Source organism: Schistosoma mansoni, chromosome 1 (genome assembly GCF_000237925.1).
Source record: "Schistosoma mansoni strain Puerto Rico chromosome 1, complete genome".
Classification (NCBI taxonomy): domain Eukaryota; kingdom Metazoa; phylum Platyhelminthes; class Trematoda; order Strigeidida; family Schistosomatidae; genus Schistosoma; species Schistosoma mansoni.
The window spans coordinates 15,636,590-15,662,953 of record NC_031495.1 but is presented as its reverse complement, the minus strand read 5'-3'; the positions used below and the strand labels follow the sequence as shown (position 1 = coordinate 15,662,953).

Genomic DNA, 26,364 nt, shown 5'->3' with positions numbered 1-26,364 from the left:
TACTACTTACTTACATACGTCTGTTACCCCCAATGGAGCATAGGCCGCCGACCAGCATTCTCCAACCCACTCTATCCTGGGCCTTCCTTTCTGGTTCTATCCAGTTGTCGTTCATTTTTCCTCTTATCTGTTTCCGTTTCTCGGCATAATTCGTTCTACATATACATTCGAACCCTCCGTACATGTTCCCTGGTTTTACCACATGTTGCGGAGAACAACGTTGTCAGTACTGGCTGTCTTTGACATTTAATTTCCCTAGAATTCGTTTTAGACGTAATGAAAGAGGTTTCGGAAATTTAGAAACTGGTAGATTCGTGATCTAGAAGGGATTTCAGGGGTTGCTACGATCTTGCATTTTGTTAGAATAACCCTGGTTAGACTTCCTTAATGGATGATGAGTTAGACTTTATATGTTCAGTTTACCACAGTTTATGAAGCGAGCACCAAGTTCTAAAAGTAGACTGGTTTGATCACTTTTTGTTTCAGGTATTCACTAAACTCTAGAATATGCAAATCTCTGAACGTTGTCGGGCACCATGTTTAATGTAGTTACATCTTTGCGCCCATTCATATAACAATGTCCAAACAGGGTAAAAACAGAAACTATAAAGCCATCTTTGTACCAATACTATTATTGGAATCCAGCAAATTCTGTACAAGAAGATTAAGTTCTTATGTAAAATGGGGAAGTAATTGCATCCGGTCATCTAGGAGACGACCGCAGTGAAATCCAACCCATACCCACCAGCGGTTCTACAGGAGTCATGAGGCACGGCTCGTGAACTAATATATGTTGACAATGGAGACCGAATTGATCTCCTACTATGTTGTAGGTCTGACTAACCGTTTGTAATTCATACAGGACAAGCGACTCCATCTGTGTCTTTGCGTAAGCTTAGAGTACATAAGTTTCTCCGATCTATGGATTCTGGACATGCGTATAGTGCACACTTGCCCAGAAAACCGAGAGAGTGCCATCTATAATTATATACATTCTATGGGGTTGACAGGATATGCTTCCATATGTTTTAAGGAGGTAATTGGTTAAGTATGCTGGTCTTCGCCTTGATTTAAAATAATCGATACGCAAAAAGCCAGTTTCAGGACAGAACGAGTTCCGCAAGCGAATAAGAGTTTAATGGTTATGACTGTGAATCCCAAAAATACTGGTTCTCACCATAATTCTGCAGGCAAAATGACTATTGATCTTCAACATGAAGATTTACAGAATTTCAGTAACAACTACAAGCAAGCAGGAAACTAAAAGATAGAGGTGTAAACTACAAGCAACATGACCCTTAGTCTTAGAGCAACAAATATATTCAAATCGGTTCAAAAAAGGAAATGGTTACATTTGGTCGGTTCAACATGTAAGGGGTCCCAGCAACACACCAACATAGCCAACCCTACCACGATTCACAGGTAACTACGTTCTATTGGAAGCTTGACCTTGGAAATGCTGAATGAAGACTAAGTTCGGGTAGGCTTGTATCTACTAACATGAAGCTTTCGTCGTTTGGTCAGTGGAAATAGAGTCAGTTCCGAAGCTTGTCCTTTACGTCTTCTAAAAGTCCACTGAGTTACATTTTCAGATATTATTAGTCCTTGTTATAGTTAGAAAGCTTAGAGTTGTCATCTATGGAGAGGTTTATTAACTGTACAAGGCAAAGTCAAGACTCACACAACCATATTTTCATACTTCTTTCATGCTTTTCGTAACCTGTGACACTAAATTTACGTAGCAGTAGTTGTACTTTCCATTCATTTTGGTGATTAGCAAATTCAAATTGAAACATTTGAAGCAAGAGCCAAAAGGAATTCCAAAATTGGATCAAAGACCCCCCACGATGTATTTAAAACGGTTTGTTCTGTTGATGACGTAGTGCAGAGCGTGCAGCAGGTCGGTCCAATGTTGTAGGATATAGAGGTTAAGTCACAGGTTCTATCAGCTTCGTCTACTGTTGAAACATTAATTTTCAATCTGAATCAACTGACATTAGTTCTTAACTAGCCTGTACCATTGCTATAACCTAATCAGAAGAAAAACTGTCGTACGACTGAACTGCTATCATTTGACTTTGGTTGAGATTTACCTTTATTGTTTAATTTTGTTATGCCTTGATGTCGCACCATTGACAATAAGATTGTGTTTGACTGGATTCAGGGTTACGAATAGGAGTATCGACCGCCGCTGTTCTTTGACTGAGGGTTGTAAACGATTGTTGGAATCCCTACAGATGTAAACTTAATCCCAGTTTTTGTAAAATCCTTATCGGCTTCCAGGTATCGAACAGTTATAATTGTCGACTGTTTATTGCAAGTAGCGCGTTGTTTTGTACTAGACAAAGAGTTGCCCCGGTAGCGGGGGTATATCATTGAGGTGTTTAGTTTTAGATTCAGTTCCTTTTTTCACACTAGAACCATACAAATTAGGCATACAATTCGTTTTGATGTGGTAGTTCAATGTGAATGACTTGAAAGGGACCAATAGGCTACACAAAAGAACACAACTCGACCTAACTGAATATATTTTGTTTTTTTTGGACATCTGCGTTCAGATCAAATTCTGGGATTTTGGTCGTCACTATTCCTATTTGGATTTTCGTTTTGTGACGTTTGGTTGATGTGGGTCAGGTACGAGTATGCGTAAGAAATAACTTGAGGTTGATTTCGCATGAGGTCCATGATATTTGAAAGATGGTGCATCGCAGGACATTTTGAAAATGGTTGATGTTGTGGGATGAACTCGAAGTATTTGATTGACCATTGAGTGTTAACCTGAATATAGTTATTTTCACAGGGTTTTGGATATATTTATTTTATGGAAACCATGAGCCGATCTAAGTCAGACTACCACTGAAACTTAGAAGCACAATACCGCTCTTTCGTCTTAACACGATTCACCTCAGGAGTGTGTGCCCGGACTCCTGCACAGCGGACTCGAATCCAAGACATGTCGAGCTTGGGGCCGCAACCTACCTAAGGAAATGAAGGATTATTGCGCAATGCCGCAGATTGATTGGGACTAAGCACTACTGCCATTGAATTCCGGCACGGTGGTCAAAATAAGAAGCGTTAGCACACGAGACTGAGGGTAATGAATTTGAGTCCGTCGTGTGGGATTGTGAACTCCCACTGTTATGTAGTCCCATACAAGGACAAAACAGCTGTTCACTGCTTCCAGGTTTTCAATGGTCTTGTAGTAATGCCGGTTCTCAATCACATGATCCCTGATATCAAGCATGCGACAACAGAGACTGACATTCAACATTTAACGCCTAGAGGCCAAAAATAGTGAATGCGGGAAGACCTGATCTATATGGTATCGTTCAGCTATTCAGGCGACGTCACTCTACGCAACCTTTTACCTTTCACACTAAATATACCATTCTGTCATCGAGCCATATGTTCTTCAGAAGTCCTAAATAGCATATTACTGACCATCACGTAGGATGGGTCAGTATTGACATTGATGTCATTTCTGCGTGATCCTATATATTAGGCAGACCCCTTACAACTTTGAGATCAGGTCTATTATTCTCATGGCAACGATAAATGCTCTCAATATAGATCTGGATAGTGACCTCATCGTCTTATTTATAAATGACCATAATTTCAACCCATATGCTGAAAAATATTTGTTTCAGTCAAACTTCTAACTTGTTTGTTTATTATTTTAAGCTTGGATACTCCGAATTCACATTGTTTGGGTTCGCTGTTTTGCAAACTATTTTCGCTAGAAACCTTAAAATTATGGGGTCGTTACGAAATTTTTAATAATAATTACTGGAACAATATATTTCGATTGGCAACTTGCGATTTACAGATGAATATTTTTCACCCGGGTGAAAATTTTGTTTTCCTGTTTGTCTGTATCAGAAACTATGGATGAATAAATCACTTTCTTCTGAAGAACGAACCCGGGCAAAATTGGGACGTAAAAGTGGGTCTGCTGGATCTGGGTCTTTGATCAGTATTGGTGAGCTTATTCAAGCTATCAGACTAATAGACCAAATATAGTATGATTTTTTTCACACCCTACGGTCACTCTTTGAGATGGTGAGGCAATCAATCAATCCCAAAGTATCCGACTTATCAACGACTAAGAAATACCGCAGACAAATATAGAATCAAGATTCAGGTTGAACAAGTAGACCATGAGACTGAACATGTAAACTGGCAAATTAACGGACAACAGTGACCAGTCAATATGGATGTCTATGGGACAGACTATTGGTCTCATAAGGAGGAGCACATAAGCTCAGTTATACCTAGTATTTGTGCTGAAAATCATGATAATTAGCAGTATTCGAATTATTGTATTAACCAGAGATTCCCGAAACAGTGCAATTTGAGCCAAATAAAACTAGTGAGCACAAAAAAGTATTGTATTTAGGATTCGAAATTAACAAGGAATCAAGCACTAAACAATCATTATTTCATACAAGCAACACTAACACACAGCCCCCAAATGCCCTGGTACTGCCGAGAGTGGGGAGAGTTCGCTCTCCCTCTCGAAATGCTCTCACATGGCCAGCGAATATATAGCCTCTGTCAGGGAAGTCCTACTCACTGCCTTCTCGTGGCACTACTGTTGTTTACGAAATTGAGAGGACGAAAAGCGAATGTCCGGCACTTTAACCGGGTTGGTGAACAAGGCGAGTCCACCTAGGGGAGTTGGAAAACCCCGATTCCAAACCAATGATGCACATGGGCTCCAGTATCCTGATGGAACAAATGGCATATGAACCAACTGTTGGTCACCGGCTACCATGGGACTGCATCTCTTTACGATGCTCCACTGCCTTGTGGATCAGACCTTCAGGTCAAAGGCTCGGGGTGTGGCCCCCTAAGAGAACCACCAGCTTCGGTTTTGGGCACCCGGGCAGTATCACAGCACTCACACAAATCGAATGAGATTTGTGAGGCGCACATGTATCTGGTGCTTCCTTGTACCAATATTTATGTGTTTAAATAAAAAAACACAGCCACAATACATCTCAGAAAGAAATAAAAAAGTGTGTGCGAATACGTAGAAAATTACTGCTAACAACAATAGAAACAAAACTACACGACTTTATAGCAGTCGCAAAGACGCAATGCAAATGAATGTTTCCTTTGTACGATTTTAATTTGTGTTACTTTATTTCATTTATTTATTTACTCTGAAGATGTAGCTGACTTTAGGTCACGAAACGTCAGAAATATAGTTCTCTACCTATTGGGTTGCAACAAAAAATAAATTTATTGTAGAATTCAAACCAAGATTTGGCTGAAGAATAACTATCTGGACCCCAATTGAAATCAGAAAAAGGTGACTGTCGAAACGACAGTTCTAAACAAATATTACCACTCAGTTATTCAACCAATAATCTTTCCCGAAATAATCAATCGAACGCGCAGAAAAGTAAGTGTTAATCTATCTCTTTCTGGATAGATCAAGAAAAAATCCGTCCAAAAGATGAAAGTTTGTTGCTTTATAACACAAAGTGTTTCCAATTATGGGAAAGTGCGTCAATTCAAAACCAAAATGCACGATCCTAGTCAACTCAAGCAACACAATCAGAGAGGGAACAATCAATATGGCCGTCGCCAAGATTAAATGTCAACCAAAACAATATAGATACAGTTCAGGAAGAAACATAGAAACTCGATGAAAGCAAAAGAAAAAAGTCAGTAAGCTATCATAAAATGAAACGTAACAATCTCATATGGCATCGAAAAGACTAGCAAAACGTACAACTAGAGAAACCAATGGGAAAAAGCTGCTGGAACCTGGAACTTGCATGTGTCCGGACAGATTACAAGATTACAGAATGAAGTGGGTTGTGAAGTACGAAAGACAGCAAACTAGGGCCATTTGAGTAAGAATTCCTGTTTTTACAGAAAAGTTTACCGGATTCTGCATTCAGAAAGGTAGGTTAGCTTTCCAAGAGTATTAAAATCGGCTTCAGAACCGAATTTGAATTATATATCCTTTAAATGGTTTATCTCTGGCGTGATGGAAATTGCATTTTGTACATTAGGCCTCCACAGCAGTATACAACGTAATTACCTGAAGAAGTCCAGACAAGTTAGCTGGACGAAACGTTGGAATTATTTATATTTCAATCGCTGAGACTGTTTCAATTGTAATTTTTTCACATATAATGAATTCTCTATACTCGGCGCCCAATTATTGTCAAACTATTCGTTCTAACCTTGACGAATATTCGTATGCTTTTCTACAGGCTGCATGAAAAACAGAATTGTAATAAAGATAAAGGCTTTGAGTGAAAGCATTTAAAAATTACTTATTACACCATTTAACCCATCTAATGGACAAAAGCGACCATTTTATCCTATTCATTCAGACTGTATCAAACCGTAGGTACTAACTGAGTACAAAAGTACAAAATAAGTTCCACAACTCCCTAGAACACGAGAGACTAAGAAGTGATTTCGTGTTGATGGGCAATGCCATATTTACCATCCTATAAACATTTCACTCACGTTCAATCCTAACAAACACGTAACAGGGAATGCTTGCAATCTGAAACTACAAATTATGAAGCGTGCTTGTAGACGTACCGTCTACTCAAGTTTTATATTCCTCTATCGTCTGAGGTGATCTTCGGAGTTCATGAAGACGAAATCTGACAATTCTTATAGCAAAAATCGCACGAAAAATTGGCTCGCCAAATATCCACTTATGTGTCTGTACTTAATAGACATCGGCCACTTCAAAGTGGCTCCGACAATACATTGCAACTAGATGCAGAGGCTCGTTAAACGAAAGCTCCCCCTATTCCGTTTACAACCAATTTTAGATACTTGAATATATCAGTCTGTAAAATATTGCATTCAGGCGAATAGTTAAACTTAACAAAGAATCTAGAATCATTACTTGATATTATAGTGAAGGACGCGAGGAAATCAATTGTTTAGCCTTCCCTTGTTAATTTGGAAGAGTGAGGAGGGAATTTTAACCCCGTTAGTTCTTTCGAACCAAACAGTTGGCGGGTTTAAGGGAGAGCCTTCTAATTCTATCCAGGGTTGGTTCGTCCTTTGGAAATTATGGTTAATTTATAGAAGAAAGACGTTAGTGCCTACAAAACGAATATGATAACCTCTGAGTCCGCGAACTTTTCTGAATAAAAAAAATATGGAAGACAGTGAAAGCTCTGGTATCAAGCAAACCATCTAGAAAAGGTATTAAAGTAAAATGTTCACTGTTTTAGTATCTAAAACAATTGAATGACCATGTGCAATACAATTCCATTAGTATCCAAGCTGCTTTGGCTGCTTTGTTTGATTACGCTATAAAAACAGTGTTCATAAATACTAAGCACAGTGTACAACTCAGTGTTCCTACTAAACGTAGTTTTGGGGATTATCAGTGTAACTCTGCTCTCAGCATTCGAAAAGTATGTACTGAATTATGTCACTATTGCTTAGGAGTCAAACAATGATCAAAATCCATTTGATATTGCGAAATCGATCGTTGCCGCTTTACCTGTCAATGATTTAATAGAAAAAGTAGACGTCGTTCCTCCTGGCTTTATAAACATTTGGATTAAACAACGGTTTATTTCTAATGAAGTCAGAAAAATTCTACTTCATGGGGTTACACCCCCATTCATACCTCATAAATACTCTGTAATTGTCGATATGTCCTCTCCAAACATCGCCAAAGAAATGCATGTGGGACATCTAAGGTAAGATTCGTAACGAAGTATTGACTCTCTTACCTATTTGCGGGCCTTACCTATATCCCCTTATTGTCAATTATTAGGTGTAAAGAAAATCACCAGAAGTAAAACGTTTACATATGTACGTCCATGATTATGGACTGTCAAACAGTTTATGAGCCTAATCGTACTTCGTATCATCTTATAATTCTGCTAAATGCTGCCCTGTGATTCCTAGCTGGAAAAAAATGGTTTATAGTCTGCGCATTATTATCAGTATGACTTCGGCGTCATAAAGCCCCGTCCACTAGTTTCGTTAGATTTTAATAAGCATCTAACAATTTAGTATTTATTCTTAGTTGCGTCCAAATTTCCAACATTAATCATCAAAGTTCTACATAAATCAATTCTAGTTTAAAACTTAGAGACACCACTACTTATGTCAAGCCTACTGCACTACTCTCTTAACTTCGTCGTCACTTGGAAACATGTGTCGTTTCCTCCCTTATGAACTTTTTTCCTTGATGGAAATGACTATTTTTCAATCGGTCTCAAATCACCGCGATTGTTTCAAATATCACTACCCTGACTTACATCTTGAGTCTGTTGCTATGGTCCAGTAAACTATACTGTTATCAATCATTTCCTTTCACGAATTCATAATCCACCTTATAAGCTGTGGTTTGGACTGTTTGTAGTATTATTTTTCATCTCCCTATAGCATCATTCATCTCACTCCATAATCACGTTTATTTGAAGTGTTTTTTAGAATGTTTCACAGTAAACTATACTTAAACTTTACAGTGCGTATAGGTTGTTTCAATTAGTAATAAAAATACCTTTAATGTAAATACATTCAGTGAAATTCCTGTCTTCTTAACGGTTATTTATACTAAACCTAATCTTGCGATAAGGAATAAGTTAATGCAATACAGTAACTAAGTAGAGGATTCTGTGTTCTTTAAACTACTTTCATATTGTAAAGACTAGAAATACTATCCAGTTGCCTGTATCAAAATATGTGCAGTGGGATATAAACCTACGAACTTGGTAATTGAGATTTCAAGTATCAATATCTTAACATAACAAGAAATTGAAACAGACGTTTTATGTTTGTACTTCTGAGCAATTATTTCTAAAGTGGCGTTTATTGATTAACATCCAAATGACTCACAAGAGAACATCAATCTGGGGGAATTGTAAGGGTTAGCATATCATCTATATCATTTGAACATTACGAATTTTATTATTTGACAACCGTTTATTCAACCATACTCGTCCACTAATATTTATCAATATAACCAGTAGATTTTGGTTATCTTTAGTTTACCATGAATAGGTTTAGAAATTCAAAGCAAAGTTCAGTACATTGCTTACAGAATGTAAGTGTGCTAGATTACATCTATCATCATTTAGTGACTGACCCAATACAAGGTTTGTTGAAGAGTTATTCTTAAGTCCCGTCTGAACATATACAAAATAAAGCTTACTAAACCATTAAATATATTTCATATTTGTCTGGTGTTATTCTCCAAGTTGAATATTTATTTGTAATTATATCAAGTGAACTCTGCAAGCGAATTCAAGACTATCGTAGTTACTCTGAAATGGCTAATAATGTTAAGAAATTCTGTCTCTGACTTTATCAAACAAATAATGCCACATCATTGTCTTACTTAAACTGCATCACCATATTTACTTAATACACAAAATACTGAGTCAGTCACAACGTAGAACTTCGTACGCACGTGCATCAGTTTGAGTTGCCATACCACATTAGCACAGAGATGCAGTTGTCCATTCAAATCCCATAGTGGTAGAAGTAGTAAGAGTATAAGCAGCAATCCGAAAGATTAGGGTTTGAAGATGTTATTGAAGGAGTATAATCCAGTGAAATAAATTTGAAAAGAGAAAAAAGATAGAGACATGAAGAATTCGGAAGATTAGAGTTTAGAAGAACACAAAGAGTGGATGCACTTTCGCCTTTGCAAACGATTTTGAGCCATGTCATTCAAGGTCTCCAACCATCGGTTGTTATCATCTCGCGGATCCCAACCAGGTAGTCTACACCTACCAACATGGCTCATTCCACTTGTCAGTGACTTTATGGATTTGTGCCACGTTCTGGTCTGGCCGCCCCTAGCTTTCTTCCAACCTACTCCTACATTATGAAACCTCGCACGTCGGTGCAGTCAGTGGTTGGGCATATGTAACACGTGTCCCAGCCATCTCAACTGACGAAGTTTCCCTACTTCATCGATCGATTTGCCATCCTTACCTAGCACCCGTTTCCTAACGACTTCATTACTTACTCGGTGGTTCCGAAATATACGAGCAATACTTCGAAGACATCTATGACCGAATACTAGTAGCCTACGAATATCGTCTACTCTTACCGGCCATGTTCCATAGCCATAAAGTAGGACGGAACGAACTGCTGCGCAGTAAACCCTGCCTTTGGTTGCTAGACGGATATCTCGCCTACGCCATAAATGACGCAAGTTGGCGAAAGCTAGACGAGCCTTCTGTACCCGTACTGAGATTTCGTCACACACCAGATCACAAGGGCTGATGAGACTCCCACGATGAGTGAAGCGGTCGACATGCTCAACTACTTCACTCCCCATCATTAGTTCAGGTGTCAATGCAACTCAATCCTGAATTAACATTTTGCATTTCGAGGGGGAGAATCGCATCCCGAACATGCCTGCATTGTTGCTTATAGTGATCAGAAGACTGAATTTTGTCAGCGTCTTCACCAAATAGAACTATGTCATCGGCGTATTCTAAGTCAACAAGTGAGTCTCCTGGTAGGAGTTAAACCCCTCTAAATTTGGATGAGAAAAGTGTTATTTCTAAAAGCACGTCTACGACAAAGTTAAACAAGAATGGAGAGAGTGGACAACCCTGACAAACACCACTTGAGGTAATCGATTCTGATGACAGTTCGACCATTTGTTATCAAGTAGAGAGCCTTTATGAGGTTATTGTACTTCTTTGGTACTCCTCTCAGTGACAAACACTGCCACAGAACCTCACGATCAACAGGGTCAGATGCCGCTTTAAGGTCGAGAGATACTACGATTATTGGGCGTCTGAATGGGTGTTTACGTTCTAGGATATGACGTAGAGTGAATATCTGGCCTATACAACCACGTCCAGGTCGGAAATCAGCATGATTTTTGCTATTCTGCTCTTCACGAGTTTTAGTTAGGCATCGAAGCATTATTGAAGCTTTTTGTTTTTTTGACATAAAACACTGGTGCAATGGGTCATCAAAATAAATGTGCACAACACAGGTAGCGAAATTAACTTATGAAGAGATACGGTGAGGAAGATTAGGATAATGAACAACAAATAGTAAATAAAATCAAACTTACAATAGTGGTATGTAGTGGGAGAGAAAATTCACTCGAGTGGATTCTTTTCATTTCTGTATGGGGAATTTAAAAGAAAAAACTGCTAGATTGCTATTGGCTCCTGCTTTAAGCCATGTACGATGGTGTCTCAGACCAATGAGTTGCATCACCTCTTGGCTGGCTTCAGACCTGGTCGTGGCTGTATCGACCACATATTCACCATTCGTCAAGTTTTAGAGCACAGAAATGTTTATCGGTGTCCGACAATGATAGCTTTTCTTGACCTAAAAGCAGTATTTGACTCTGTAGACCGAGAGGTTCTGTGGCAGTGTCTGTCATTGAAAGGTGTACCTCAGAAGTACATAAACCTTGTGAAGGCTCTGTACTCGAACACCACCAGTCAAGTGAGGGCTTATGGCGAACTGTCATATGATTTTACAACCTGAAGTGGTGTCCGTCAAGGCTGTCCACTATCCCCATTTTTGTTTAACTTCGTTATAGACCGGTTGCTGGAAATAACACTCGTCGACTGAATTTTCAGGAATTGATCTCCTACCAGGAGGTTCACTTATCGACTTAGAATACGCAGATGACATAGTCCTGTTTGGTGAAGACGCTGACAAAATGCAGAGTCTTCTGTTAGAATTGAGTAACAGTGCCAGGATGTTTGGGATGCGTTCCTCCCCATCCAAATGTAAATTGTTACTCCAGGACTGGCCTGCGTCAACAGTTGAACTAAGGATAGGGAGTGAAGTAGTCGAACGCGTCGACAACTTCACTTATCTTGGAAGTCTGACCAGCCCTAATGGGTTGGTGTCTGACGAAATCTCAGCACGGATTCAAAAAGCTCGTTTGGCTTTTGCCAACTTGCGTCATCTATGGCGAAGACGAGATATCCGTCTATCAATTAAGGGACGAGTATACTGCGCATCAGTTCGTTCTGTTCTACTTAACGGCTGTGAAACATGGCCATTAAGAGTAGAAGATACTCGTAAGTTACTAGTATTTGATCACAGATGCCTTAGAAATATTGCTCGCATCTGCTGGGATCACCGGGTAAGTAATAGTGAGGTTAGACGCAAGGTATTAGGGAATGATGGTAAATCAGTTGATGAGGTTGTAAATCTTCATCGACTGAGATGGTTGGGCCACGTGTTACGTATGCCTGAACACCGATTACCACGACGCGCTATGCTGACTAGTATTGGCGATGGTTGGAAGAAAGTTAGAGGTGGCCAAACCAAAACATGGAATCAGTGCTTAAAGTCACTAACTTCTAGTCTGAGCCATGTTGGCAGATGCAGACTACCTGGTTGGGGTCCGCGTGGCTATCGTAACCAATGGTTGGAGACTGTGTGTGACATGGCTCAGAATCGATCACAACACTTTATATTCCCTTAAACCTTGGGATAAAAATTGCTTCATAACTTTCTTCCTTCCTATACTATATCCTTATATACAACCTTTCTTTATATACTACCACCACTAAATTAATTACTTCTATGAATCCGGTGTTCATCTTGTTGTGCTAACGAGGTATGGCAACTTGGACCTACGTGGGTCCTACGTTTGTAGCTGGCTGATTGACTGGACTACAAGCAGAGTCATGATGGACCAACAGATGTCAGTCCTATACAACTTCCACACCACTGCAACATGTCATAAACTGACCACCCCCCTCTTCCATTCTTTCTTAGCTCCGGCAAATAATGCATGATATAGAAGTCTTCAGGATGATATTCGTAAAACATTTCCAAGCCACCGAAGCCGGTGTTTCAAATCGCTGACACTAAATTAGTTATCGTCAGTGCACTCGAATACATATTTAATGATGTTAGCATTATTAGCATGGTGTTGCCACTGGATGTCAGCATCTCTTCGGAGACGGTGATCGAACACGGGGAATCGCGGAACGTCCTTAACTCAGAAAGACCAGGTTCTTCAAGCACAGGACAGAATCGCCTTCACCGGCGAGTTGTAGCCACAACATTTTACAGCCAGACTAACATCTAAACGTCGCCAAATGTGCTCTGAACTGACATGAGTCGCTCTCATTAGTTTTAGATTAGTCTTGTTAGTCACGTCACCACCAGTACTCATACACCTACCCAGTCATACAAAATGTTTGATTACTGACTTCCCACCACAATCACCGATGACCGGCATAGGCTCCTTCCGGTCGGATTAAAGGCGATCCTAATGTTAAGAAACACGACTTTTGGTCTGGAATCAGCGTGGCGGTTCTCTAACACCTAGTGATGGGTGAAAATATCATCAATACATCCAAAAATTGACCAAAAACCAGCTTGCTTCTTACGGATCAATCCTACACTGGAACCAACAGTTTGGACGCCACCGAAAGTGGACTTATCCCCTCATAATTGTATAGATGAATTAAGTGCTTTTTAATTACATGGATGACAATCGCTTCATCCGTAGGTGTTGGAACATTCGATTCCCCAAACTTTTCCAATTAACCTTGTCAGTTACCTCACTAAATATTCACGACTACCCTTAAAATTAGCTGAGGGTGTAGGTCTTCTGTAACACCGGATACGAAAACATCATGGGACGAAATGGACTGGGAGTAAAGAGCGAAAACGGTGAGAGATTTGCAAACCTACGTGCCTTAAACAAATTAGTCATAGGTGGCACCATACACAAAGCCACATGGACTTCACCGAATCACACTACACAGAACCGAATCGACCATATCTGCATCAATAAAAAGTTCAGAAGGACGAGCAAGGACGTGAGAACCAAGAGAGGATCTGATATAGCCTCAGGTCATCACTTACTGGTCTCTAAGGTGAAACTTAAACTCAAGAAGCACTGGACAACGGGGTGGACAACACAAAAGTTTAATACGGCCTTTCTTCGAGATACTGACAGACTCAATGAATGCAAGATAGCCCTCAGCAATAGGTTCCAGGCCTTTCAATATCTACTCACTGGAGAGGGAACTACCATAGAGAACAACTGGAAAGGGATCAAGGAGGCAATCACTCCAACGTGTCATGAGGTTCTGGGCCATAAGAAGCACCATCGCAAGGAATGGATCACTATTGATATGTAGTGAACAAAACACTAGTTGGGGACAATCGAATGTATTTAAGCAAAGATTACAGACTATCTCAATAAATTCTGATTACCAAACAATGAACAGTCAATTTGCAAATTAACAACCAATTGTTTCAATCTTCACTGTTTCTTCTCTTATTCCATTGCTCATGCATTTTCCAGACGTTTGCGTTTCATTTCAGTTCTTTCCTCATCGGTCTTCTGCCAAAATACATTCTATGTCTGACCCACACCATATACTACTTATATGGATATAAGTAGACCACACCACAGATACACTGGGTAAGATTGAGAAAAGGAGGAACAGGAAGGCAGCAATCAATATCAACCGAACAAGAACAGAAGCAAACGAGCAAGTGAAGAGGAGCACCATAACTGACAATCGTAAATGTATGGAAGATTTAGCAATGACGGCGGAAAAGGTTGCAAGAGAAGGAAACATGAGACAGTTGTATGATACACCAAAGAAGCTCGCTGGAAATTATCGTAAACTAGAACGATCAGTGGAAAGCAAGGAAGGCAAAGTAATCACAAACATTGAAGAACAACGAAACAGGTGGGTGGAGCACTTTAAGGAACTCTTGAATCGACCAGCCTCACTAATCCCACCCAACATTGAAGTAACATCCACGGACATCCCAATCAATGTTGGTCCGCCAACAATTGAAGAGATCAAAATGGCCACCAGACAAATCAAGGGCGGCAAAGCAGCGGGACCAGACAACATTCCAGTAGAGGCACTGAAAGCTGACGTAGAAGTAACTGCAAAGATACTCCACATTCTTTTCAGCAAGATTTGGGATGAAGAACAAGTATCAACAGACTGGAAGGAAGAATACCTGATCAAGATACCAGAGAAAGGCGATCTCAGCAGGTGTGAGAATTACAGAGGTATCAGTCGTCTCTCAATACAAGGAAGAGTCTTCAACAGTGTGTTGTTAAACAGATGAAGAACTCCGTAGACGCCCAACTTCGAGACCAACAGGCTGGATTCCGTAAGGATCGATCGTGTACAGATCAAGTGGCAACTCTATGGATCATTGTAGGGCAACCAATTAAATGGAATCCATCACTCTACATCAACTTCATTGACTACGAGAAAGCATTTGATGGCGTGGACAAGACAACACTATGGAGGCTTCTTCGACACTACGGCGTGCCTGAAAAAATAGTCAATATCATACGGAATTCCTATGATGGACTAAACTGCAAAATCGTGCATGGAGTACAGTTGACAGACTCGCTCGAGGTAGAGACCGGTGTTAGGCAAGGTTGTTTACTCTCATTCTTTCTCTCCCTCCTGGTGATCGACTGGATCATGAAGACGTCAACATCTGGAGGGAAGCACGGGACAGCTAGGATGCAGCTGGACAATTTAGACTTCGCAGACGATCTGGCTATCCTATCACACACGCAACAAAAAATGCAGAAGACGACCAGTGTAGCAGCAGCCTCAGCAGCAGTAGGTCTCAATATACACAAACGGAAAAGCAAGACTCTCCGATACAACACAACATGCACCAATTGAATCCCACTTGACGGAGAAGCTTTGGATGATGTAAAGACCTTTACATATCTGGGCAGCATCATCGATGAACACAGTGGATCTGATGCAGATATGAAAACGCGGATCGGCAAAGCAAGAGCAGCGTATCTACAATTGAAGAACATCTGGAACTCAAAGCAACTTTCAACCAACACCAAGGTCAGAATTTTCAATACGAATATCAAGAGAGTTCTACTGTGTCTTGCGGAGACGTGGAGAACTACGAAAGCGATCATCCAAAAGCTACAGGTGTTTATCAACAGTTGTCTACGCAAAATACTTCGAATCCGTTGGCCAAACACTATCAGCAACAACCTACTATGGAAGAGAACAAATCAGATTCCAGCGGAGGAAGAAATGAGGAGAAAGCGCTGGAAGTGGATAGGACACATATTGAGAAAAGCACCCGACTGCGTCACAAGGCAAGCTCTCACTTGGAATCCTCAAGGCTGAAGGAGAAGCGGAAGATCAAAGAACACATTACGCTGAGAAATGGAAACACATATATGAGAAGAATGAACAACAACTGGATAGAACTAGAAAGGAAGGCCCAGGACAGAGTGGGTTGGAGAATGCTGGTGGGCGGCCTATGCTCCATTGGGGGTAACAGACGTATATAAGTAAGTAAGTAGGTTCTCTGTGCCTGTTGACCTGTGGCGCTTCAGGTGTCGGAATTTCGATATATAAGAAATAAATGTGAAACAAATTTCATTTCAGTAAACGTATACTAGACTTTCTAATGCTTGCATATTATCCAACACTTGTACTTGCTGTCATTTTTCTATTACAGATCAACTATTATTGGAGAAAGTATTTCCCGTTTGCTTTCATTTTTGGGACACAAAGTACTGAAACTCAACCATCTTGGGGATTGGGGAACACAGTTTGGGATGTTAATAGCCCACTTAAAAGAGATATATCCTGACCATAAAACTGCACCTCCTATATCAGACCTTCAAGCTTTTTATAAAACTTCCAAAACTAGATATGATGAGGAAAAAGATTTTAATCAAAGAGCTCATATGGCTGTTGTTAAACTTCAGCAAAATGATCCTGAGTATGTACATGCGTGGAAACAAATTTGTGACATATCACGAAAAGGTATGTGGTTGAATCCCATTCATAGTACATGCACAATGCAATATATTATTGTCACAGCGTAACCACTAGATTTCTCATTATTGTCAAGTTTATTTCTTTATCAGGTTCCGAAAATTTACTAATATCAGATAACAAATCCTTTTTTCGGCCTGGGGTACTATACGTGCAAAACTACTCATATAAAATGAAGAATTTATTATCTGATATCAGTAAATTTTCTAAGCCTGATGAAGAAAGGAATAAAACCGATATAATCGGAAAATGACCTACGGATATATTAAGGGGAATGGAAAACAGTTCTTTAATCACATCCAAAAAGCTCAACAAACTAAAAGTTTCAGGTCCTATACTACCTAGACTATATGAGATATCCAAGGTACATAAAGCTGGATTAACTCTTCACCCCACTCTAGGCATGATTGGATAGCAGTACCACATGATTACAAAGTGGTTAACTCGTGAATAAATCTATACAAATGCAAGTCTGTAAGTACTCTCTAAATAATGCCATTGAATTTTGTTGTGTTATAATAAGACGATAATCGCGATAGGTATTAATTTTTTTATTTATAAACATACTGTTATCATAAACGGTGTTTTATTCATGATTTTTAGTTGATTTTTCATAGGTTCACCTTTGCATTAGAAACTAGTGTGTGTATACACTCATATATAATTATTATATGTTGAGTAGCGGAATGAAATCTATGGAAATCACTGGGTTAGGTTTTTCGTTAGTTAATACTCGTCAGCGGAGCGCAATCGAAATCTTTGGGGAAATTATGGTCTCTGCATCACATAGTATTAGTAGAATTCAGTCACCAGTAAGGACAGGGTGACATGAAGTTCGCTACTAGCCAACAATCAGTTTTTGCGATTAATGGGTCCAACGCTGGTTGTCATCATATTCAATACAAATTTATCATCTCGCTATTCTATTTTCAGAATTCGACGATGTATACCATCGATTGGGTATTGAGAATCTTATTGAGCGTGGAGAATCGTTTTATCAAAGTCGAATGGAAGAGTTTGTTAATGATCTAAAAAGTCAGAATGTTCTGCAGGAAGATGAGGGTAGATTGATTTTGTGGCCACCCAAATGTGAAGTTCCTCTCACAGTTGTAAAATCAGATGGTGGTTTTACCTATGATACATCTGACCTAACTGCTTTACTTCAGCGTTTGCATGAAGAAAAGGCGGACTGGGTCTTGTATGTTGTGGACATGGGTCAGGTAAGTGGAATTTATTTCTGCTGAAATTGGTCACTAATCTCTCCCAGATTATATCAGCTTAGTGACACCTATCTTAGCCACAAAATACGTATTAAAAGTAAAATAAGGGGAAATGTAATGAGTGAGGTCTCGTAAAATTTTCTTTTCTCCTCCTTTTCATAAGTTACCTAGTCATTTTACCTTGTTTTCGCTAAAAATAGTGAATTAGAATATTTGACATTTTCTACTATTATCTCACCTAAAATATCCAAAATCATTTCCACGTCTTTCAACTTTATACCTAACTTTTATTGGATTTTAAAAGCGTAGTTTATTCGTTGGTTGTTCAGGATATGATGATCATTAAAAATTCCTGATAATGAGTGACTCTTAATTTATTAAAGTTAGACTAAATCTATAACACATGGTAAATGACATTTTCCTGGTCGGATCTGATCAGCATGTGTCTGTGGTCTTTTTGTAGTATAGGTATCTTGTTTTAATAAAACGATTAGTAGAAGTCTAAATGGATTCTTTTGCATCTTAATTTTAAGCTCACTTGATATTAGTTCCAATGTCGGAGTATACATAGTAAACTGACACGAGTACTTGTTCTGTCTAGTTTATTTATCCAACTCCACGGTAACCCTAAAGATATAAAGTAACGATTGATACTGTAAGTGAGTGAGCATATATCAAAACCAATAATTAGGTGTAAAGAATCCCAGTGACTTTCCTGGCAAAATACGATGCGCTATAGTGATACTTTATGAAATCAACTTATCGACTTTCCAAAAATAATGAAGCCCCATTTTCTGTGCCTTTGTGAGTTTAAAAGTTTAGTGATTGCAACTCTAGCATCTTCAAGTATTGTCCCTCAAAATGCAGTTGAGTTTACAACAGTTCAGTTGATCAGGCCCCACAAAAACCAAGTATTAAGCAAACTCACGAAAATCATTGACAACACAAATGCGATTTCGATGCTCTCATTTTTTCAATTCAAATCAGGTGACAAATTTTCATACTAAAGAGCGGAGACGGGAAGCAAGATCAAACATTTATGTCTATTTAACAACCAAGAGATAACTAAGACATGTCTTAAATTTCTTGTCAATGGTGCAACTGCAGCCGGTAGGCAAAACAGAAAAATGATTTTCATGAGAACTGAAGAATATATGAGACAAATCAAAACATCTCACGATATTGCCACGAAAGGATCCCAGGTCTTTATATAGGAAGAGGGAGGCGACATGATGTTCAAGGTCTTAATTTACCAGAGAGTGAATGATCTACAAAATTAATACTGTATAACTATTTATGACATCTAGTCATATTAACGTTTTGTGGATAAGCATGCTATTTTTATTGGAAAAAACCTCATCTACTGGGCAACTGTTTTGTCGTCTGGTGTCATTTCATTGAGGAAGCGGGATACTGACATCAATAATTCGATCTCATAAGCAGTTGTCACTAGACCACATCATATTGCTGCATATTATCAATCGATAGGCATGAAGTCTATTAATTTAGCAATCTCAAAACAGTTTTTGATAGCAAATTTTAACATTCTAATCCAGGACATGGGTTTTACTTTTTACTATTCTTATCTAAAAATACTACTCAATGACTAATATTGAACCGTTGTTTGTTTCCACAATATAGGATTTACGAGACGTTCAGCTATGTAGCATATCAATAACCACTTGTTTAATTAATATACCTTTCTGTACTAATGTGTTGCTTTATTTTAGTCTGTTCATCTTAACACAGTATTTGCGGGTGCAGAAATGCTTGGTTATTATAATCCTAATGTGCACAAAGTTCAACATATTGGATTTGGTGTGGTGCTCGGTGAAGATAAGTACGTTTTTTACTTCATTTTTGCAGTTTTATTATGTTATTCGCTAATTTCTAAGAGTTCATTGGTCCACCAAACTACATTGCTCATGAATCGAAAATGCAACCAGGTATTTTTTCGGACTATAGATCACACAAACTTTCCTAATGAATCTTCAACAATTAGAACTTTCATATGAACCAGCTAAAACACTGTCTACTGACATAGTTTAAAATTATACAATGTGTTAAGAAGAATACTACCACTTACTGAAGAACGTTCATTAATCAGTGTGAAAATCTAAAAAAAAATAGACAGATGAAGTATCGTGATTAAACGGAACACCGTTTAGCGCATGCGACTTTCGTACTTGGAAAATTAAGTCGCCTCTCATATTCACTATTTGACAACCATTGATTAATTGGACCCCAGAATACTAGATTAGTCATCTTAAAAAGCACGGTAGTGAAGTTTTTTTCAGTCACTTGTTTTTCTTACCTTCATGTTTAAATTTATTTGTTTGTTTTTTATCGATGGAATACATTTTTCCTGGATTATTTATTAAGGAAGAAATTTAAAACTCGTTCCGGTGACACAGTTCGTCTTGTTGATTTATTGGATGAAGGTCTTGAACGAGCAAAGAACCGATTGCTTGAGAAAGAAAGGAATAAAGTAAGATATTTTGAAATTGAAGTAACTCTCTCATGATTTTCGGTCACATATCTCTGTACATAAGTATATATAAAACGGTTAATGAGTACGTTGATTGCTTTCATACGGTATAAAAATTCGAGCGTTATATGAAGACCGGTAGATTTTTGGTTAAAACACCTGACTTTTAACTATTGGACCGCAGGTTTGAACATAGCTTCATCTACTTCCGTTTAGGCAACAGGATAGTATAACTAGATCTCATGTAAAAGTTTTCGTTTAAGGCCAAATACGTAAATGTGTACTTGGTGAAGTTACAGACTAATTTCTTGTTGCTGTTTTTAACACATTCAAACCTATCATATAATCCAACTAAAACCTGTAGAGTAATAAAAATCACAACATTAATAGGCTTATTATATATATTGGTGGTCATCATAAACTTTGATGCAATGGTAATACTGATATTGATTTTAAAACATGATTTTTGTCGTGTATATATTGCGATAGCACAATTAGTCGTTTATCTCAATACTAAGGTTTGTCTTTTCGTCTGATATGCTGAGGGCTCAGATAAATGAGTACATTTGTGTAATCCTAGATAATTTATATTTTAGATAGCATATATATACCCCAGTTCAGTTAATTTAGGAAATCGTAGTTGAAATCGAGATGTGACCTGTTTTAAATTCGAAGGCTTTCCAATTTCTTATAATCTGGTTTTCATATATTCCATGTCATCCTCCGAAATAACTATTTCCTCAAGCATAAAAATTAATCCTACATTAGGCATTTAATATTGAACACTGTAGTACTAAACGTACAGAGAATAGAACAATAAGCTATCTTCTATTTGTAGATCTTATGTTTCTGTTCTCTTATTTTTCTTCCCCTCCTTTTTAAAGGAGCTAACTGAAGCTGAATTCGAACGAGCTCAAAAGGCTGTAGCATATGGTTGTATTAAGTATGCTGATTTATCCCATAGTCGAACAATTGACTATGTATTCTCATTCGATAGGGTAAGTAATGGTGATTTGTAAAAGAAAAGTGTTATATTATTACTCTTTATTAAAAATATTTGGTAAAAATTCAATTCAACTTATAAGATAATGTCTAATAGCTAAAGTTAATAGTTGCTTGGTTTTTTTTTACATTGGTTACTGAAACCTTAGTCGATATTAAAAATCGAAATTTATGTTAGTCCTTAAAATTGGACAAACTATATCTCTGTATAATTTACAGGTTGTATTTGTCACAGATTGATATCAGCCCGGGTGTTATTAAAAACAAGGAAGCACTAAACAGCAGTGCACCCCCATAACCCAACCAGAGATTGGACCTGGGGTATTCATATCTTGTGGCGAGCCCCTAGTCTAAACTACCGGGCAGGGATCCATTGGTTTACATTTATAACTTCAATCAGTTTCGCAATCGTCCTACAATGTCATTGGTGTGTAACAGCTTCATTCAATCGTTCGTTATGTGATACTGTCTTTCTCATTAAAAAAGCCTACTGTTCCATAAAATAATCCATTTAGGATATGATTAATTTTAAAGTTACAAAAAGATCTATATGAAAACTGATTGAACTGTTGAGCACCTAGCCATGTGGTTCTAATGGTTAAGGATTTTCCTCAGAACCTTAAGGTCCTAGATTCGATATATGACGGGGTGGTGGGCTCACACTGTTGAGGTGTCCCATACTAGGATAAAATAAGCTGTTCAGTGCTCCATGACTTTCATCGATATTTCATGTGGGATCAATAGGTGACAAATAGAATCTATAGACTAAACCTATCTCCACAAGACCCCTTTAACCATTTCACTGTATATTAAATCTTCAATGGATCACCTAGTGTATTTCATATTTTAAACAGTTACTGAAAGCTACTCCAAAATGAATAAGTATTAGTTTCTCAATAAGAAGTTAGTGAATACAAATATAATTTGATATTTTCTAAGATGTCACAACGTTTTATTTCAAAATGTCTTCATAAACTATATCCTTTAATTGAACGCTATCTTATAAAGAAATCACAAATTTTCACTGATGTCAACATATTTTAGTGTGTTACTAAGCTTAATTCATATTAACTGATGTTATGTTTTAGTCTATTAGGTTGTATGTACCATAGATATCAATATTTAAGAAATAAAAAAACAAACCATTGCTATTTCTCATATTTTAAAGTTGTCTACCTGAGTGTTAACTAATATCAATGTACTATTTGACTAAGTGATCAGTTAGTTTTTTAAAACGTATGCCAGGAATATTGTGAATTCAAGTGCTAATGGTAATACGGATTATAAGAACTAAACTAACTAGTATATACTGTAGAATCAGTAATACAGATATAGAAAACCAAAGATAAGTGTCAGTATAAGCAAGTTTCCAATATTCCAATAACGAGTAATCATTTATTATTATATATATATATATATGTATACATATATATATATATATATATATATATATATATATATATATATACGTGAATGTGAAGTACAAACAGAAAATAGTTTATTAATAGGTAAAGTACAGAGACAAACAAGGTTTCAAGTTTTCTAAGTGCTTAATTTCTAGTTCAAAAAGATTTTGATTACTGGTTTGATTAATGATGTAACTCAGTAATTGAAAAGTTATCTATCATGTACTCAGATTACTGATACTATCTGGCTATCTAGAACAAAAGTGAGATGGAGATTAAACCTACGACCTAGTATCTTAAGTTTCTAGTCATTTAGCAATTAAGTTGTTACAACCCATTCGAACTAATGATAAATTGTATTGAATATTCAACTGTTTTTTATGAATGGTTTCTCACTGGAATTTGTCTAGATCTTGTTAAAATGTTAAACAATTAACTGGATAAAAATTAAACTTCTTATTCTATAACTTTTAAATGCGAATTTTAGATGTTGGATGATAAAGGAAACACTGCTGTTTACTTGTTATACTGCTGTTTACTTGTTATACGCATATACACGAATCAGGTAACTACTTTATATATATATATATATATATATATATATATATATATTACGCGCAGTAATAGGGATGCATACTAATAAAGGTGTTCAGTGTAAAAGCGACTTTGTGTACAATTGTTTCATTCTAATCTCTAGTCAAATATCTTATTTCGAAAGGAATAGATACAAATTTATCTTATATATCATTACATTTTCACTGCAAATACTTAATCCTAATCAAGTCTATGACCTTTACATCTTCGTTTACCTAAAATTGTCAAACAAACTCTTGTTCTGTTGAGAATCCAATGCAAACATCGTTTTTAATAGGTTATATCCTAGCTGTTCTAAATAGACGTACGAGATAAAATGACTAGGCCAATAACAACTTGTTACTGAATTCGAGAAATTATAGTATTTACCGGTGTTTGTTAAAGGTAAACTCTTCATCATACGTTTAGGAAAATACGTTTTTGATTAGTCGTAAAGCCAAGGGACCGAGGGTAAATCGAACTTGTTTCACACCATTAAAAATGTTAGTACCCGTTTCACTGGTCACATTTATTAATACCCGCTCTTTTGATGGTCATCACTTATTTATGCTCGATCTTATCAGCGCCTGCCCCGTTTGCCTGAGCCCTCATTAGTGTGAACCATAAAAATGCGTAAGATATTTATTACTGTATAATTTTCTAAAAGTACATTCTGCTTAAGTATATTTTAAGTAGGAATAATGTCGTAGAATCAATGCAGCTTCTATTCAGCAGTTAAGATACTTCTTTTTCAATTAGACATGGTGTAATTTGGTTGAATTTGTTTGACAGACAGCCATGGCATACAACAGCGCAACATCTAGGAAAAATTTTTTCACTCCGACACCAAATGTTTATTTTAATAGTGCTATAATTGTCAAAAAGAAGCTGATACAGTATTTTTATAGTTGAGTTCATGAGTCGATTAAAGCTAGACCACCATGGAAAACCTGGAAGTACTAGAAGGCCGTTTCATCCTATTGTGAGACTCCTCAGCAGTGCGCATCCACGATCGCACCTCGCCAGATTCGGACTCAAGACCTATCGGTCTCGCGCGCAAACGCTTAAGACGAAACGACTGTCCAGTGCTTCCAGGTTTTCCATGGTGGTCTAGCTTCAATCGGCTCAAAAATTCAACTATAAAATTACTAAAATCTTCACAAAACCCCTTCTAATGATACAGTATTGCTTCGACCCATTTTGATACATTCAAAGGGTAACTTTTGTCCGTCCCTTCAAGTATTGGATACCAGTACTAATATTACGTTTCACATACAAAACTGACTACATTTATTTTCATCTTAAAATGTTTATCAGTGATGTGACTTGTTGATTTCATAGTAATTTTTTTCGAAAACACAATAGCTATCTCCTTATTGAAATATCACAGTATATTTTTGTCTAAGCCTTAAATTTTCCCAAACGTGCACTAATTGCATAGAAGCCAATTCTATGATTATTTTATCTTATGTGGTTTTATTTTACAGATCAATTATAAGAAATGCAGGTTATTCTGAAAAAACAATCAATGAAATTAGTAAAACAGTACCACTGATATTTGAACATCCTATGGAGCTTACATTGGCCAAAGCATTGTGTCGTCTACCAGATATTTTATTAAAAATTCAAAATGATTTTCTATTGCATAGCCTATGCGATTATTTGTACGATTTGAGTTGTGACTTTACAAACTTTTACGATGCATGTTACTGTATTGAACGGAATCAAGAAACCGGTATGTGTATATATTTGTGTACTTCTTCAATAAAGTTAATCATTTTTTAATTGACCGCATTAGATTCATACTGTTACATGATTGGATGCCCTATTTTTATTTGTTCTCTGTTGTTAGTAATATTAATTAATAACATTAGTAACTAATGATTGATGTATATAGTGATAGACATTCGACCAAGTTTTCTTTTACTCATCTATAATTTACAGTGACTACTGTATACTGTAACTTTGATTCGTAGAAATCAGTACCTAATTTTTAATTTTATCATACAGTAACATCCGGATTCTTTTAATTAGTAGTGTTTATGCAGGATAGTAAACCAGAAATACTAATTATAACAATTGACCAGGAGTAAAATCAATCTTAAAATAATAAACTATGATAAACAGAGATGGATAGTGGCTAGCAGTGGAATCCAGGACGCGCGTTTCGTCCTATTCGGGACTCGTCAGCTGGATGTACCTGCATCTCAGAGTTGATGTTCACTCTGGAACTCGAACCCAGTACCCTTGCTTCAAAAGCCATCGCGTTATCCACTCGGCCACTGTGTCCTGATGGCCACTTGCTTGTGCGATGGGGTGAAGTTTAAATTCATTTAGTATTGTTTTTTGAATCTTCCCATCGATGTGTTAGGACTGCAACTGGTCAGTCTCTAATTGGCATATGTGCATTCTGTGCGTATTGCCTCGATATAGCCTTAATTCACAGAAGTTTACTTACAACGACTACTTGCCCAAATATTCTCTAATTTTAAGTATTCTGTGGGGACGTTAGTTTACTAACGAATAAAAACTTTAAGATGATAACCGTTCTATGAAAATGAAATGCACGAAAGAACAAGTATTCACAGGCAGCCGCTAAATTATCGAACTTTTTGGTGATTCTGTTCTCTGAGCTGGATGGTTTGGTCGTGGAGCTCGATCTTGAGGTCTATAGGCCAAGCTGAGTCATATATGGATAAATTCGAACACTTCACTTCTACCTGAATTTCGCGCTGATGATGTCGTTCAGAATAACGATGAGAACTCCAGGACCAAACCATCCAACTCAGAGAAAAAAACTCCACCCAAATCATCCACCTGAGCTACAAATCCTCTTCATCTCAAATTGTGGAACATTTATTTGGCAAGAGTCCTTTTCGATAAGTAAATTGTTTTACAAGTCAACA

The 26,364-nt window shown here is 37.5% G+C and overlaps 1 protein-coding gene across 1 annotated transcript in view; it reads left to right on the top strand.

Annotated features, from left to right (window-relative positions):
• Nucleotides 1-934: 934 nt before the first annotated feature.
• Nucleotides 935-26,364, top strand: part of Smp_133280 (putative arginyl-tRNA synthetase) — a gene marked incomplete at both ends in the record, with an annotated part of 26,415 nt that continues 985 nt past the window's right edge. The window contains 10 exons of the mRNA XM_018793419.1: nucleotides 935-1,036; nucleotides 7,221-7,406; nucleotides 7,438-7,697; nucleotides 16,447-16,757; nucleotides 17,703-17,989; nucleotides 19,720-19,829; nucleotides 20,372-20,477; nucleotides 21,362-21,475; nucleotides 23,389-23,426; nucleotides 24,946-25,193. Of these exons, the coding sequence (XP_018647934.1) occupies nucleotides 935-1,036; nucleotides 7,221-7,406; nucleotides 7,438-7,697; nucleotides 16,447-16,757; nucleotides 17,703-17,989; nucleotides 19,720-19,829; nucleotides 20,372-20,477; nucleotides 21,362-21,475; nucleotides 23,389-23,426; nucleotides 24,946-25,193 (1,762 nt within the window). The remainder of the gene's footprint in view (nucleotides 1,037-7,220; nucleotides 7,407-7,437; nucleotides 7,698-16,446; nucleotides 16,758-17,702; nucleotides 17,990-19,719; nucleotides 19,830-20,371; nucleotides 20,478-21,361; nucleotides 21,476-23,388; nucleotides 23,427-24,945; nucleotides 25,194-26,364) is intronic.